The sequence below is a fragment of the Peromyscus maniculatus genome, chromosome 4, assembly GCF_049852395.1.
Source record: "Peromyscus maniculatus bairdii isolate BWxNUB_F1_BW_parent chromosome 4, HU_Pman_BW_mat_3.1, whole genome shotgun sequence".
NCBI classification, from domain to species: domain Eukaryota; kingdom Metazoa; phylum Chordata; class Mammalia; order Rodentia; family Cricetidae; genus Peromyscus; species Peromyscus maniculatus.
Window position 1 is genome coordinate 140,556,831 of NC_134855.1, and position 14,256 is coordinate 140,571,086.

At 51.2% G+C, this 14,256-nt stretch overlaps 1 protein-coding gene across 1 annotated transcript; it reads right to left on the reverse strand.

Moving 5' to 3' along the window:
- Positions 1-10,911: 10,911 nt before the first annotated feature.
- On the reverse strand, positions 10,912-14,031 carry LOC102924190 (EKC/KEOPS complex subunit Tp53rkb). Its single transcript, XM_076571138.1, has 2 exons — positions 13,651-14,031; positions 10,912-11,908 (listed from the first exon to the last, which is right to left on the reverse strand). Exons 1-2 carry the CDS (start codon positions 13,910-13,912, stop codon positions 11,427-11,429), a joined length of 744 nt encoding a protein of 247 aa, XP_076427253.1. The 5' UTR covers positions 13,913-14,031; the 3' UTR covers positions 10,912-11,426.
- Positions 14,032-14,256: the final 225 nt, after the last annotated feature.

Sequence of the window (14,256 nt, forward strand, 5' to 3'; positions counted from 1 at the left end):
GGGGGTAGAAGGGGAGGACAGGGGAGGGGAGGAGAGGAGAAGGGAGGGGAGAGGAGAGGAGAGGGGAGAGGAGAGAGGAAGGAGAGGGGAGAGGAGAGGGGAAGAGGGGAGGAGAGGAGAAGGGAGGGGAGAGGAGAGGGAAGGGGAGGAGAGGAGAAGGGAGAGGAGAGAGGAGGGGAGAGGGGAGGGGAGGAGAGGAGAGGGGAAGAGGGGAGGAGAGGAGAAGGGAGGGGAGGAGAGGAGAAGGGAGGGGAGGAGAGGAGAAGGGAGGGGAGGAGAGGAGAGGGGAAGAGGGGAGGAGAGGAGAAGGGAGGGGAGGAGAGGAGAAGGGAGGGGAGGAGAGGAGAAGGGAGGGGAGGAGAGGAGAAGGGAGGGGAGGGGAGGGGAGAGGAGAGGAGAAGGGAAGAGGGGAGGAGAGGAGAAGGGAGGGGAGAGGAGAGGAGAGGGGAGGGGAGGGGAGGAGAGGAGAAGGGAGAGGAGAGGGGAGGAGAGGAGAGGAGAAGGGAGGGGAGGGGAGGGGAGAGGGGGAGGGGAAGGGAAGGGGAGGGGAGAAGGGAAGGGAAGGTGAGGGAAGGTCAGAAGGTATAGTCATAGTGTCCCAACCCTTCAGGATTTGCATCCCTGTCAACAAGTCACACCAGTCCTGGACCAGCCTTACCACATCCACATGGTCTTGTTGCCACAAGGGAGACAGCTCCTGGCTGGGTAATCGGGGCTTCAGCTTGGTTTTTGTTTGTTTTGTTTTTGTTTTTACATAGGGTCTTACTTTGTAGCCTTGACTAGCCTGAAACTCATTACAGAGACCAGGCTGGCCTTGAGTCTACAGTAACCCTTCTGTCGCTGCAGGTGCTGGGGTGATGGGCATACAGCGCCACAATCACCTTGGTGATGGAGTGTCTGTTTACTTGCTGGCTTGGTTTTGTTTGTTTGTTTGTTTGTTTGGATACATGTCTCACTATGTATCCCAGGCTGGCCTTGACCATGAACTCAATGTCCCCTCCTCAGCTGGGATTGTAGGAGTATGCCACCACACCTGAACATCTGCTTTCTAAGTGCCCGTCTATGGCGGTGCTGCCAAGAAGGACTCCCCCCTTCTTCTGGGTCAGTTTTCATCACAGTATGGAGGGCAAGATAGGGGCCTTTGAGGCATTTGACAGGAGAAGAAACTGACTCAGGTGGCCCGTGTGGCACGGCCTGTACATGAGTGGAAGACCGAGGCCCTGACCCCAGGGCAGCTCAGCGGTGCTGATGCCCCATCCCCTGCCTCCCCACAGGGCAGTCCTGACGCTTCAGCTCACAAGCAGACAGTTATCCCTCATGGTAATTTTGGGACTGTCCCACGCCAACATGTTCAAATGCTCAGCTCAAACATCCCTGTTATCTGTGTCTCCCTAGCTGAAGTTTCTAACAGCATTTTCGGACGGACCTCTTGTGTTTGTCAGTTTGCTGGGCTCTGTCCATGGAGGTCTGGTCCAGAGCCAGGTGGAACATTGCAAGACTGGAAATTCCACTGATTCCAATGTGACCTTGAAGCTCCTGTCAGCAGGAAGCAGACTGTTTCTCCATGCCCCTGAGCCAGGGCTACCCTCATGACTATCCTGACTAACAGAGTGGCAGGGTGTGAGACTGGGCACAGGAGGCCTGGCCCATACCTTCTTTTGCAGTGTGCTGCACGATCATCAGAAGAGTGCCGGAACAAAGACATAGAGAGAACCCAGCCATAGGCAGCCCTCAGCCAACCTGTCTTCAGCAGGGGAATACAGCAGCATGAGACACTCTAGTGAGACCAGCAGAGTTGCTTAGAAAACCATCTACCCTGTCTCGAAAAACAAAAAAAAAAAACAAAAAAACAAAAAAAAAAAAAAAAGAAAACCATCTACCAGAGGGAAACAACAAACACTTATGTTAAGTCATTCTAGCTTGGGGGTGGTTGTTACACAGCAACCAATCACTGGAATCGGTTGATCCTTATGCCTTGAATGAATGAATGAATGAACGAATGCATGAACGTGTGAAATTCTTCAAGTACAGTGCCGGTCAGCCTAGTGATTGTGCGTGTGTGTGTGTGTGTGTGTGTGTGTGTGTGTGTGTGTGTGTGTGTTTTAATTTTCCGGAACCACTGAGCTGAATCCCCACCCCACCAAGTGATATTTTGAACTGCAGATCCTGTAGGGAGGTCAGACTGAGACATTTAGGGCTCGCTGCAGGGGAACAAAAGGCAAACAAGTCCAACTCCCTTAACTGCTGACTGCTGAAAGGATGCTTTCAACAGCTTTGACAAGACAGGGGAGGCTCACGGGCCACTTACAAAGCAGGATCCCCCAGCACTAAGCCAAGCTGGCTGTGCAAACAACAAGCAGAGACAAGCGGGGACTGTTACCAAGGGGGAACCTTGTTCCATATAATGCCCTTTGAAGCCCCCAGATCAGTCAAGGAAGCACACAGACAGCTCTCAAGGCAAAGCCACCTGTCAGTTGACCTAAATGACATTAATTTGGGAGTTCAGAGAGTAAGCAATACATTGTAAGTGGATAACAGTTGCCTCGTTACTTCTGCAGACACTCAAAGGCCACTTTTGCTACATTGGTGACTCCTCACTAGAGCTGCAGGACCTGATGAGCATCTGAGAAGGAACAAAGCTGTGAACAAACTCCATCTTCTCACCATATCTGCCCCTGTAAACTATCTCAACCATTGAGCCAGACTCTCTGCTCAGCTGATAGGTGGGATGTTGTGTGATATTTTGTTTGTGTTCTGATAAATAAAGCTTGCCTAGAGATCAGAGGGTAGAGCTAGCCACTAGTTAACCATAGAGGCCAGGTGGTGGTGACTCACACCTTTGATCCCAGCACTTGGGAGGCTCATGCCTTTGATCCCAGAACTCAGAGGTGAAGATGGGAATATAAGGCAGGTGGAGACAGGATCTCAGCCCATTTCAGTCTGAGGACCTGGAGAGGTAAGAAGTCACTAGTGGCTGCTCATTTGCTTCCCTGATCTTTCAGGTTATTCCTCCAATATTTGACTCCTGGTTTGTATTGATAAGACTAATTAGGATGATGCTTCAGTTGGGAAATGTTTATCCAAGACAACAATCCAGAGCAGACTTGACCTAGTGTCCACTGAGCCAATATATGTTTCTTTTGTTTCACCCTTGACAAAAACAACGCCCCTAGTCCTTCAGCCCTGCTGTAAGGCCCAAACTCAACCATAGCTGGACCATGATAGCCAGGAGAGCAACAGAGCACTTCCTGGGACCTGAGCCCACCAAGCACCAAGCCAAGAACATCTTCCTTTATCCTTGAGACAGGGTCTCATGTAGCTCAGTTGGCCTTGAACTTCTGACCCTCTTGCCCCTTCCTCCCCAATGCTGGGATCACAGGCATATGCTATTGTGCCCTGTCTGTGTAGTTCTGGAGCTCACGTCCAGTTTCACGCATGCTAGGTAAGTGGTCTACCAGTGGAGCCACATTCCCAGCCCTAAAAGAACATGAACGATGAGTGGACAATTGCCAGACTTTAACCTGCTCCCCTCCAGAAAATCAATAAAACCTGCAGTTCCCCTTGTCAGGCAGGCGACTGGGCACCTCTGCTTTCCCCAGGCTTGAGTCAGTAAAGGAACCTCGCCTCTGTCATGCCTTGGGCTCCTTTCTCCTGTTTATGCACTAAATGATCTGCCATCCACTGTGAAGACCATGCCACGCCTCTACTTACAATCCAGAGGTGGCTCCCTGTTAACTCTCAGTGTTGTTCTATGGGGACAAGCTGGCACAGGCCCTCCAAGCACTCAGACCTCATCTCCCATCTTTCTCTCCTTCTCAGGCATGGTAGGCTGCTCTAGGCTCCTTCATGTCCCTTTAAGAGTTTGGCTTAAAATGAATGGAAACACATGAACTATGAACCAAAGGCTGAGGGGCCCCCAGCTGGATCAGGACCTCTGAATAGGTGAGACAGTTGATTGGCTTGATCAGTTTGGGAGGCAACTAGGCAGTGGGACCAAGTCCTGTGCTCAGTGCATGAGTTGGCTGTTTGAAACCTGGAGCTTATGCAGGGACGCTTGGCTCAGTCTGGGAGGAAGGGACTGGACCTGCCTAGACTGAGTCTTCCAAGTTGATCACAGTCCTGGGGGGGGGGATTTGCCCTGGAGGAGGTGGGAATGGGGGTGGGTAGGCTGAGGGTAAGGGGAGGGAGTGGGAGGGGGGAGAATAGGGGAACCCATGGCTGATATGTAGAACTGAATGGTGTTATAAAATAAAATAAAAAATAAAAAAAAAGAGTTTGGCTTAGACGGGCTGTGGCAACGCATCCCTTTTATCCCAGCACTGGGAAGGTAGAGGCAGGCATGCAGCTCTCTGAGTTCAAGGTCAGCCTGGTCTACAGAATGAGTTCCAGGACAGCCAAGGCTACACAGAGAAACCTTGTCTCAAAAAAAACAAAACAAACAAACAAAAGGGTTCGGCTTCTGTGATCTTGTGCCTCTCAATCAGTGCTTCTCTGCGAAGGCCAAGAAGTTCCCTGGAAGTGTTTTAAAATTTGGGGGTGGGGTAGTGGGGAGTGAACCCAGGGTCATATGTGTGCTTGGCCAGTGATATATCACTGTGCTATACCCTCAGCCTTCACTTTACATTTTATTTTGAGAAGGGTCTCATCAAGTTACTTTGGCTTTGAAGTCAAGGTGGGCCTGAAGTTGTAATGTCCGTCTCAGCTTCCTGAGTAGCTGGGCTGCAGGTCTGGGCCACAGCTGGCATTTTGCAATTGTGTTGAGGAAATACTGTTACTGTTATAGGAGGGATGGTGGGGATGCTGGAATTATACCGTCCAGGTCTAGGTCAGCCCATAGAGCAAGGATTACATGTGTGCCCTGTGGCTGGACAATCTTGGAGCTGAGAAGTGTATTAACAGGGACAGGACCTAGGAACAAAGTCTACTTTGCATAAAGCACGCACTATGTTTTGCATAGCTTGGGTCCTTTCGCCCTACCTCCTAGAAACATGTAACCCAGATTAGCCTTGAACTCGGTATGTAGCTGAGGATGACTTTGGACTCCTGATCCTCCTGCCTCCATTTCCCAAGTGTGTCCCACTACTTCCAGTTGTAGAGGTTTAGTTAATATCATAAAGTTTTCCAGAAATACAACTCTTGTAAGTCAAGGGAACATGCATTTTGTCTGGCATCTCACCAAATAGTGCTTACCACCTGTTGTGTCTGAAAGTACAATAATCACGATCATAAGCTCCAAGTGGTGACATTTCCATCAGAAGGCTGAGCAGTCTGTAAGGTGGAGCCTTGCTGAAGGAAGTGGGGTGTGACAGCCGTCCTAGAACACACGCTGTAGACCAGGCTGGCCTCGAACTCACAGAGATCCGGCTGCCTCTGCCTCCCCAGTGCTGGGATTAAAGGCGTGTGTGCCCACCGGCTGGGACCTTGGGGTTTTATAGACTGGCTGCCCCACCTGGACTATGGTGGATATAATGCTCATGCCGCCAAGCCTGTTCCAGCATGATGGACCATAGCCCTTCTCAGGCTGTGGGCTGAACAAACCCTTCCTCCCTTCCGCCGCTTCTCCTCAGACTTTATTGAGAAAGGTACCCACCCTCACCGGAAACCCTGGGCACGGATGCTCCTGCTGGTGGCTGGTTCAGGACTGGTGGGGCTGTAGCTGCAGCTCCAGCGGGTAGGGCTGGAGGATGCCGCCTGCGGGTGGCAGCTTCAGCCTGTCGTCTAGTGTAACCGCGCCTGTTTATCTATTGAAATAAAACTAGTAAATTACACACTGCTTTCTTTTGGCTCATCTTTTTAATGCCATTATGATTTATTAAAACTACGAGTGTAGGAAGATGCTGTTATCTACAAATTTCTATTCAAAATAGTTCCTGGAGCCTTTTGGTTATGAAATGAGGTGTGTACTATTTACTGAGATTGTAAGCATGCCATTGGCCCCTTCCTGACATTGTTCTCAGTTCAGTGTCACCAACAGCAGGCCTCTCCTATCTGTCTGAAGCCCCTCCCTCATCACCTGCTTCCACATTACCCTGACGACTTTCTTACTTGCAATGCACTTTAATTTGAAAAGATGGTGTCTAGTTCCTGTAAATTATCTATTGCTGTAAGACAAATGGTCTGAATAACTAATGGTTTAAAATTATGCATCAAGGGGGCTGGAGAGATGGCTCAGAGGTTAAGAGCACCAACTGCTCTTCCAGAGGTCCTGAGTTCAATTCCCAGCACCCACATGGTGGCTCACAACCATCTGTAATGAGATCTGGTGCCCTCTTCTGTATACATAATAAATAAATAAATTCTTTAAAAAAAATTATGCATCAAGGCTGGGGTGGTGGTGCACATCTGTGATGCCAGCTAATCAGAGACCAGGCAGAAGGAAAGTGAGTTCAAGGCTAGCTTGGGCAACTTGGTCAAATTAAAAATTAATAGTAATAGCTGGGCAGTGGTGGCGCATACCTTTAATCCCAGCACTCAGGAGGCAGAGGCAGAAGCAGAGGCAGACGGACATCTGTGAGTTTGAGGCCAGGAACTACAGAGTGAGTTCCAGGACAGCCAAGACTATACAGAGAAATGCTGTCTTGAAAAACAAAACAAAAAAATTAATAGTAATAATAACTGGGTATCTGGTGCACACCTTTAATCCTAGCACTCAGGAGGCTGAGGCAGGCAAATCTCTGTGCGTTTGAGATCAGCCTGATCCGCACAGTGAGTTTCAGAACAGCCAAGGCCACATAGAGAGATCCTGTCTCAAAATAAATAACTAAAAAGACTAACTAAAACAAAACCTATAACTATGGCACTCTGGGAGGCTGAGGCAGGAGGACTGGGACAAGTTGGAGACCACCCTGGGCTACAGGGCAAGACACTGACCCAACATAAATAAATAAATGAGAACAAAAAAGTGAGGCGTTTATCACCTTATGGCTCCCGTGAAGTAGAACTCCGAGGCATTGTGAGCACTTCTCTCGGGAGGGTGAATTCCCAGAGGGGATGGAAACAGAACGGAGGTAGTTTTTTTGTTTTGGTTTTCCCTCTCCCCCCCTAGACAGAGTTTTTCTGTGTAACAGCCCTGGCTGTCCTGGTGACTCGGGTCATCAGGCTTGGCAGCAGGCCTCTTTATCTGCTGAAGCCATCTCACTGGCCCTCCAGCAACAGTTTTTATTTGAACACTTTCCTTCCTCTAGTGCCAGGTGGGACTTGACTGTGTGGAGACAACGGCCTCTTTGCTCTTGCTGGACTAGGGAGCACTGTGGCTGTTTTCCTTGATTCAGGCCTGGACAGACCACTCTCCTCCCCTCTCCTCCCTTCTCTCCCAGTCCAGGTCAGTTGTCCCTGGCTCTTTTCCTGCTACATGCTATCTGTGATCACATGGCTGTTTGTCCATCTCTCCCTTGTTCTTTGTCCCTGATCGTCAACGTTCACTGCCAACTTGACTCGATTTGAAATCACCTACAAGACACATCCCTGAGTATGAGGACATTTCTAGGAAGGTTAACTGAGAAGACCCACCCAAATGTTGGTGGTACCATCCCAATTATATGCAAAGGAGGAAGCAAGCTGAATATCACTCCATCTCTCCGCTTCCATCTACAAAAGCCTAGAGCTCACTACTGTGCCTTCCCACCATGAACTGCATCCTCTCCACCTCTAAGCTAAATGAACCCTTCCTTACTTTAACCTGCTTGTTAGATAGTTAAAGCTGTTAACCAGAGAAGTAATTCATAGTTTTTGCCCCTCTCTCCTCCTGAGACGACTAAATATATAAACCTGAGTTCCAGACAAACAAGTACATTTTGTTAATATGGGTTACGGTTTGAATAAGAAACGTCCTGCACCTGGGTCTCTGGCATTTTGGGAAGCTAGGCTGACTCTGAGGAGTATCTCAGCTTGCTTAAGAGACAGAATCCAGCACCTTTTTATTGTTTTCTTCCTCTTGGAGTTGATCAGTAGCAGTTGCCCCCCAGTGGAATTCCCCTTACCCTCTGCTTTCCTGAGTAAGGTCTCCACATAGCAAGGCAGCCAGTCCGGAGGTCTGGGATCTGGGTGTGTCTGATTTTCCAGGAGCTTGTCTGCCCGTGCCCCCCCACCCCCCACCCCCAGCACACACAGACTCCTTCTTCTCCTGCCAGGCTCGACAGCCTGCCTTCTTGGGCGTCTGCTCCTGCATCTTTGCTTAGCTGCCTTCCCCACTGTTTTGGTTTTTTTTCGAGGCATTTTTTTTTTTTTTTAAATATTTTAAGCCAGGCAGTGGTGGTGGTGCACACCTTTAATCCTAGCACTCAGAAGGCAGAGGTAGACAGATCTCTGCGAGTTCGAGGCCAGCCTAGTCTACAGAGTGAGTTTCAGGACAACAGAAAAACCATCTTGAACACCACCAATCTTTTGAAAAAGATTTTCAAACTATGTGTATTTGTGTGTCTGTGTATTGGTATATACATATGTGAGTGAAGGTGCCAGTGTTGGATCCGCTGGAGTTGGGGGAGAGGGGGTTGTGAGCTACTCAATGTGGGAGCCAGGAACTAAGGTTTTCTGCAAGAGCAGTGCTTCCTCTTTATGGTCGAGACATCTAACTAGCACCCTATTTTAATGTACAAACATACCCCTCCACACCTACCAGAGTTCAGGCAGGCTCAAAACAGAAGCATTACTGGGGTAGAACTTGAGGATTTTCTTCAAAGTAAGAGTATGTCTATAGCACGAATCTTGATTGGTCTTAATAAAAACCTGGAGCCGGATATTGGGGTAAATGCTGAGAAATCAGAGCAGAGCAGCCAGCCACTAGTTCTTACCTCTACAAAATCCTCGGCTGAAAGGGGCCCTGAGCCCTTGTCTCCTCCTGCCTTATATTCCTCTCTCTGCCCAGCCATATCACTTCCTGTCTCCATCTCCCTAGTGCTGGGATTAAAGGCGTGAGATCCCAAGTGCTTGGATCAAAGGTTTGTGCTACCATTGCCTGGCTGTTTTTAAGACTGGATTTTGTTTGTTTGTTTGTTTTGTTTTTTGAGACAAGGTTTCTCTATAGCTTTGGAGGCTGTCCTGGAACTCACTCTGTAGACCAGGCTGGCCTCAAACTTAGAGACCTGCCTGCCTCTGCCTCTTGAGCGTTATGATTAAAGGTGTGCGCCACCAACGTCCGGCTTGGATAAATTGTGTAGTCCAGGCTAGCCTTGAACTCACACAGAGATCCATCTGCCTCTGCTCCCAAGTGCTAGAATTAAAAGTGTGTGCCACCACTGCTTGGCCTCTATGGCTAACTAGTGGCTTAGTTCTGCACTCCGATCTTCAGGAAAGCCTTAGTTGTTAGGTCACAAACAAAATATCAGAGCACATTCATCTGTTTTCATCATCCATCTTTCCATCTGTCACTGACTCATCCCATCCGGCCACCCCACCATCCACTTCAGCTGTGCTGTAACTGTGTGTGTGTGTGTGTGTGTGCCGTTTGCACTAAGGACATGTTCAGTGTGGGTGTTTCACACATCACAGAAGCCAGGTATGTCGTGATGTGGTTTTTGTTTGTCTGTCTTGGCAGGGCCTCTCCAGGGTTGCAGGAGCTGCCCCTGCACAGTGAAGAATAGGAAGGGAGGACAGTTTCTTAAGAAAATGAGCACACGCCTTTAATCCTAGCATTGGGGAGGCAGAGGCAGGCAGATTTCTGTGAGTTCAAGGCCAGCCTGGTCTACAGAGTTGAGTTCCAGGACAGCCAGAGCTGTTACAGAGAAACCCTGTCTCAAAAACAAAAAGAAAATGACATGGGTGTAAGCAGTTACCTAGACAGGGGACACAGAAGCTGGCTTCTTTCGGAAGGGCACTCTGGACTCAGATTCTATCTTCAGATGAACACTGTCCTAAGCAGCATTGGCCTCCCCAGCCCATCTCCAAGCAGCTGCTCACCTTGTGTGAGTACCAAACCCCGACTGTCTCCACCAACGCCCCGAATGGAACCGATTATCGGCACCAGACTCTGCTCCAAAGTACCAAGACTGGAGCTGCACATCCTCTCTGCTCTAAGTTATCCTCCAGAAGGTGGGCGTGGAGTTCATCTCTGCCACTGAGTCTGCAGTGAGCTTTGCTGGCCGCCTGATTCCCTCCCCAACGCCCCACACAGAACTGGCTCCTGTCCTTCATGAAAGCGGTTATCCTGGCTTTTTATCCTATCAGCTTAAAAGGGCTGAGAGCAAGAACTGTTTCCTACTTCTCAGATTCCTTAGAACTGGGGTGTCATCCACCTCGCCCCCACTCTTAATAAACTGTCGTCCATGAAGATGTTCTTTTGTTGGTTTTCCCACTTCATGATACTCTGGGGGGGAAAAACCCACGAGCTACATTTTTGTAGACCTCAACTGTGTGTAATCCTGTAATTTTCCACTGAGGAAAATAGGGATACTGGAATTGGCTAAAATGTTTATAAACAGGGTGGATAGAAGACTCAGTGATTCAGAGTGTGTGCTGCTTTTCCACAGGATCAGAGTTTGGGTCTCAGCACCCATATAGGACAGCTCACACCAGATTTTTAACTCGGGCTCCAAGGGTTCGTGCACCCTCTTTGGCCTACACATATACCCAGAGACATACACACATGTAAAAAAAAATATTTAAAATATATATATTTCTTTAGGAGGCTGGAGAGATGGCTCAGCAGTTAAGAACACTTGCTTGCTGCTCTGGCAAACAAGAGGATATGTACCCCAGCACCTGCCACCACCCCATCCCATCCCCATCCGGCCCACTGATACAAAAACTGTTTAGTAAGCCAGTGAGATGGGGACAGGATTTTGGAGCCAAGTTTGATTAGCTGAATTCAATCTCCAGAATCCATACTGGAGATCCAAAGACCTGACTCCCAAAAATCGTTCTCTGACCTCCACATACACGTGTATACACACAAAATAAATATGAAAGACATAAAAATATAGTCATAGCTGATGTTTCATTTTTTACAGAACCAGTGGAAAGCCAGGCATGGTGACTTATAATCTCCAATCCCATCAAGCTGAGGTAGGAGGACTGCCATGAATTTAAGGCCAGCCTGGGCTACTCACCCAGTTCTGCCTAGAACAGGCCTTATGTACACTAAGCTCCTGAGAACAGTGAACCACAGGTGACGGTGGCACAGGCCACTTAACACACCCCACAGCCTGAGGTCCAGCCTCGTCCACAGCGTTCTCCCTGTGAGACCCACAGCCTGTGGTCCAGCCTCGTCCACAGCATTCTCCCTGGGAGACTGCACAGCCTGTCGTCCAGCCTCGTCCACAGCGTTCTCCCTGTTGAGACCCACAGCCTGCGGTCCAGCCTCGTCCACAGCGTTCTCCCTGTGAGACCCACAGCCTGTGGTCCAGCCTCGTCCACAGCGTTCTCCCTGTGAGACCCACAGCCTGTGGTCTAGCCTCGTCCACAGCGCTCTCCCTGTGAACCAGTCATTACAGCTACCCGACCATGGACCGCTTTCTCCCTCTCAGGCGCACCTCATCTAACTTCTTCAGCACTGGACTGGACTTCTTGGAGGACGCACCGTAGCTCTTCAGAAAGGCTTCAAACACAGTCTCGGTGTGGGGGTGGGTGCTGAGGAAGGCCTTCTCTAGGACATAAAGGTCGACGCCTTTATCTTCTGGCAGTCCCGAAACAAAACTCAGCCCGAAGTCGATGAGCACAATGTGCAGCTGCTCCAGGGGCCGTTTCAGGAGCATGTTGGAGGTGGTGAGGTCCCCGTGAATGAGGTCTTCATCGTGCATTCGAGCCAGAACCTGCCCGATTCTCCTGGCCAAGCCCATGAGGCACTGGGGGTCTTGGCACTCAGTCTCCATAGTGGACTGAATATAATCGCGAACAGTCACCGAGTCTTCGATTTCTTCCATATACAAGCAGTTAGAAGCATAGTCCACGAAGAAGACAACCGGAGCTGCTATTCCTGTAAGGAACACACGTGGTTAGTGAGTGCGTTCTTTATGAAGGCGGGTGTCACGTGCACAGGGGAGCCGGTCTTTATGAAGGCAGGCGTCACCTGCACAGGGAGCTGGTCTTTATGAAGGCAGGCGTCACCTGCACAGGTGGAGCCAGATTTTCCTTCTAAATCTACTTACTCTGGAACAGGTGTAGGAATACGGTGGCAATGACATCTTAACCAGAAGCTTGCCCTGTTCACACCCTGCAGGACTAGGGCCTGAGACCAGCCCAGGGTACATCTGCAAGTGTCAAAGCGTGCTCCTCCTTTCTCAGGCCACCTTAGGACCGAAATTCATTGCTACAAAAAACAAATGAATCAAGAAGCCAGAAGGGAAGCCTCCTCTAGTCTGACAGCTGCTTCCTGACGAGCAGGAGGCTAAGTAGCATGTCATCTTACGGACTCATTTTTTTCCCAGAACGGTGGGTTCAAATCCCAGCTCCCTCCTCATTAGCTGTGAAACCTCAAGGTTCCATTAGCTTCTGTGTCTCAGTTTCCACTACTGTGATGTGGTAACAAAAGCTCCGATAACTCCAGGAGTCTCTCCTGAATGTCAACCTCGTTCAGGACTCTCCTAGAAACTGGAGACCTGTCAATGATGGTAGCCACCATCTGCGTCTGATAAAACTTATAAAAGAAGGTGAGACAGAAAATATGAACACTATTTTATAACTTTTTATAACTCCATTAACTCCGCTAGGGCAAGCCAGTCACTGTGGAGTCTCCCCAGATGGCCTTGCACCTATCAGTGCCCCGTGAGAGTCTACGCCTAAAAACCAGTAAGTGTAAAAGCAAAGGGTCAACGCTTCCGAGCCACAGATAGCCCACCTGGTGGCTGTGGAACCTCGGGCACTTTCCCTTTGTGCCTCAGTTTCTCTGGAGGGCAGTTTTGTTGGTGGGGGTGTAAATAATGTTTTTAAGAAAAAAAAATCATTTAATGAAATCAGACGTTTATTGACTGCTTTGTCAACATACAACATGTGACACATAGACCTTCTCTAATGATCACAACATCCCTGAGGTTCCCACTACACACAAGGAAACTGAGGCGCGCAGATGGGGGTCGGGGGGTCGGGTGCTAAACGACTTGCTGAAGGGCCAGGCGGGAAGCAGCGCTTAGAATCTGAATCCGCAGAGCCTGGCTTGTCAGGGCACCTGCTGCTTAAAACTACCAAACAGAAGGGGGAGGACGAAACGGTAGAAACGGGGAAACTGAGGCTAAAGGGTAAGTTGAGAGGCAGCTGCGGAGCTGCGCGCGAACCAAGCAGAATGGCGTTCCCGCGCTACGCCGTGAGTTCCTAAGCATCGCCGTCCCGTCCGGTCTCCCGGGACTCGGAGCCCTGTCCAGTCCCGTCCCGTCCGGTCTCCCCGGCCTCGGAGCCCTGTCCAGTCCCGCCCCGTCCGGTCTCCCCGGCCTCAGAGCCCCATCCAGTCCAGTCCCGTCCCGTCCGGTCTCCCCGGCCTCGGAGCCCCGTCCAGTCCCGTCCCGTCCGATCTCCCCGGCCTCGGAGCCCGGTCCAGTCCCGTCCCGTCCGGTCTCCCCGGCCTCGTAGCCCCGTCCCGCCCCGTCCCGTCCGGTCTCCCCGGCCTCGGAGCCCTGTCCAGTCCCGCCCCGTCCGGTCTCCCCGGCCTCGGAGCCCGGTCCAGTCCCGTCCCGTCCGGTCTCCCCGGCCTCGGAGCCCCGTCCCGCCCCGTCCCGTCCGTCTCACCCGCGCGGCGGCAGCGGAGCAGCGCGCGCGCCTCCTGCACCGTCCTCCGCCGGCCGAGCCGCGCCTCCAGCGCCGGGTGCCGGTAGCTCTTGGGGAAGCGGTGCTTCACCACGGCCGCGCGGCCTTGGAAGCGGCCGCGGAAGACGCGCGCCTCGGCGCCCTGCTGCACCAGCTCCAGGCCGCTCAGGAAGAGGCGGCTCCGCTCGCGCGCCGCGGCCAGCGCCTCGGCCTCCGCCTCCCGCTCGGAGGACGCCTCGGCCATGCCTGCGGCTCGTCCCGACCCCGACAGCGCCGCTTCCGCTCGCTTCGGAAATCCTCGGGCCTCTTCCGCCACACGACACCGCCCCGCCCCCCGCTTCCGCCCTCCCGGAGCGGTTCCGCCTGGCGACCGTCCTGAGCTCGGGCTCTCGGGACGCGCGACTTGACCCTTCCCGCAGTTCTTCGTCTATCTCCGTGAACGCTCGGCAACTTTCGGTCAACAGCTTCTCACTTTCGGCTTTCTCCGGAAAGCCGGTTGGTGATGCTCAGGCTTTGAGAGCCGGCTCCAAGTTGGAGGGAGGCTCTTTTGGGAAAACTCTTTTGTGGACGCTCTGCTCCTTTCTGCTA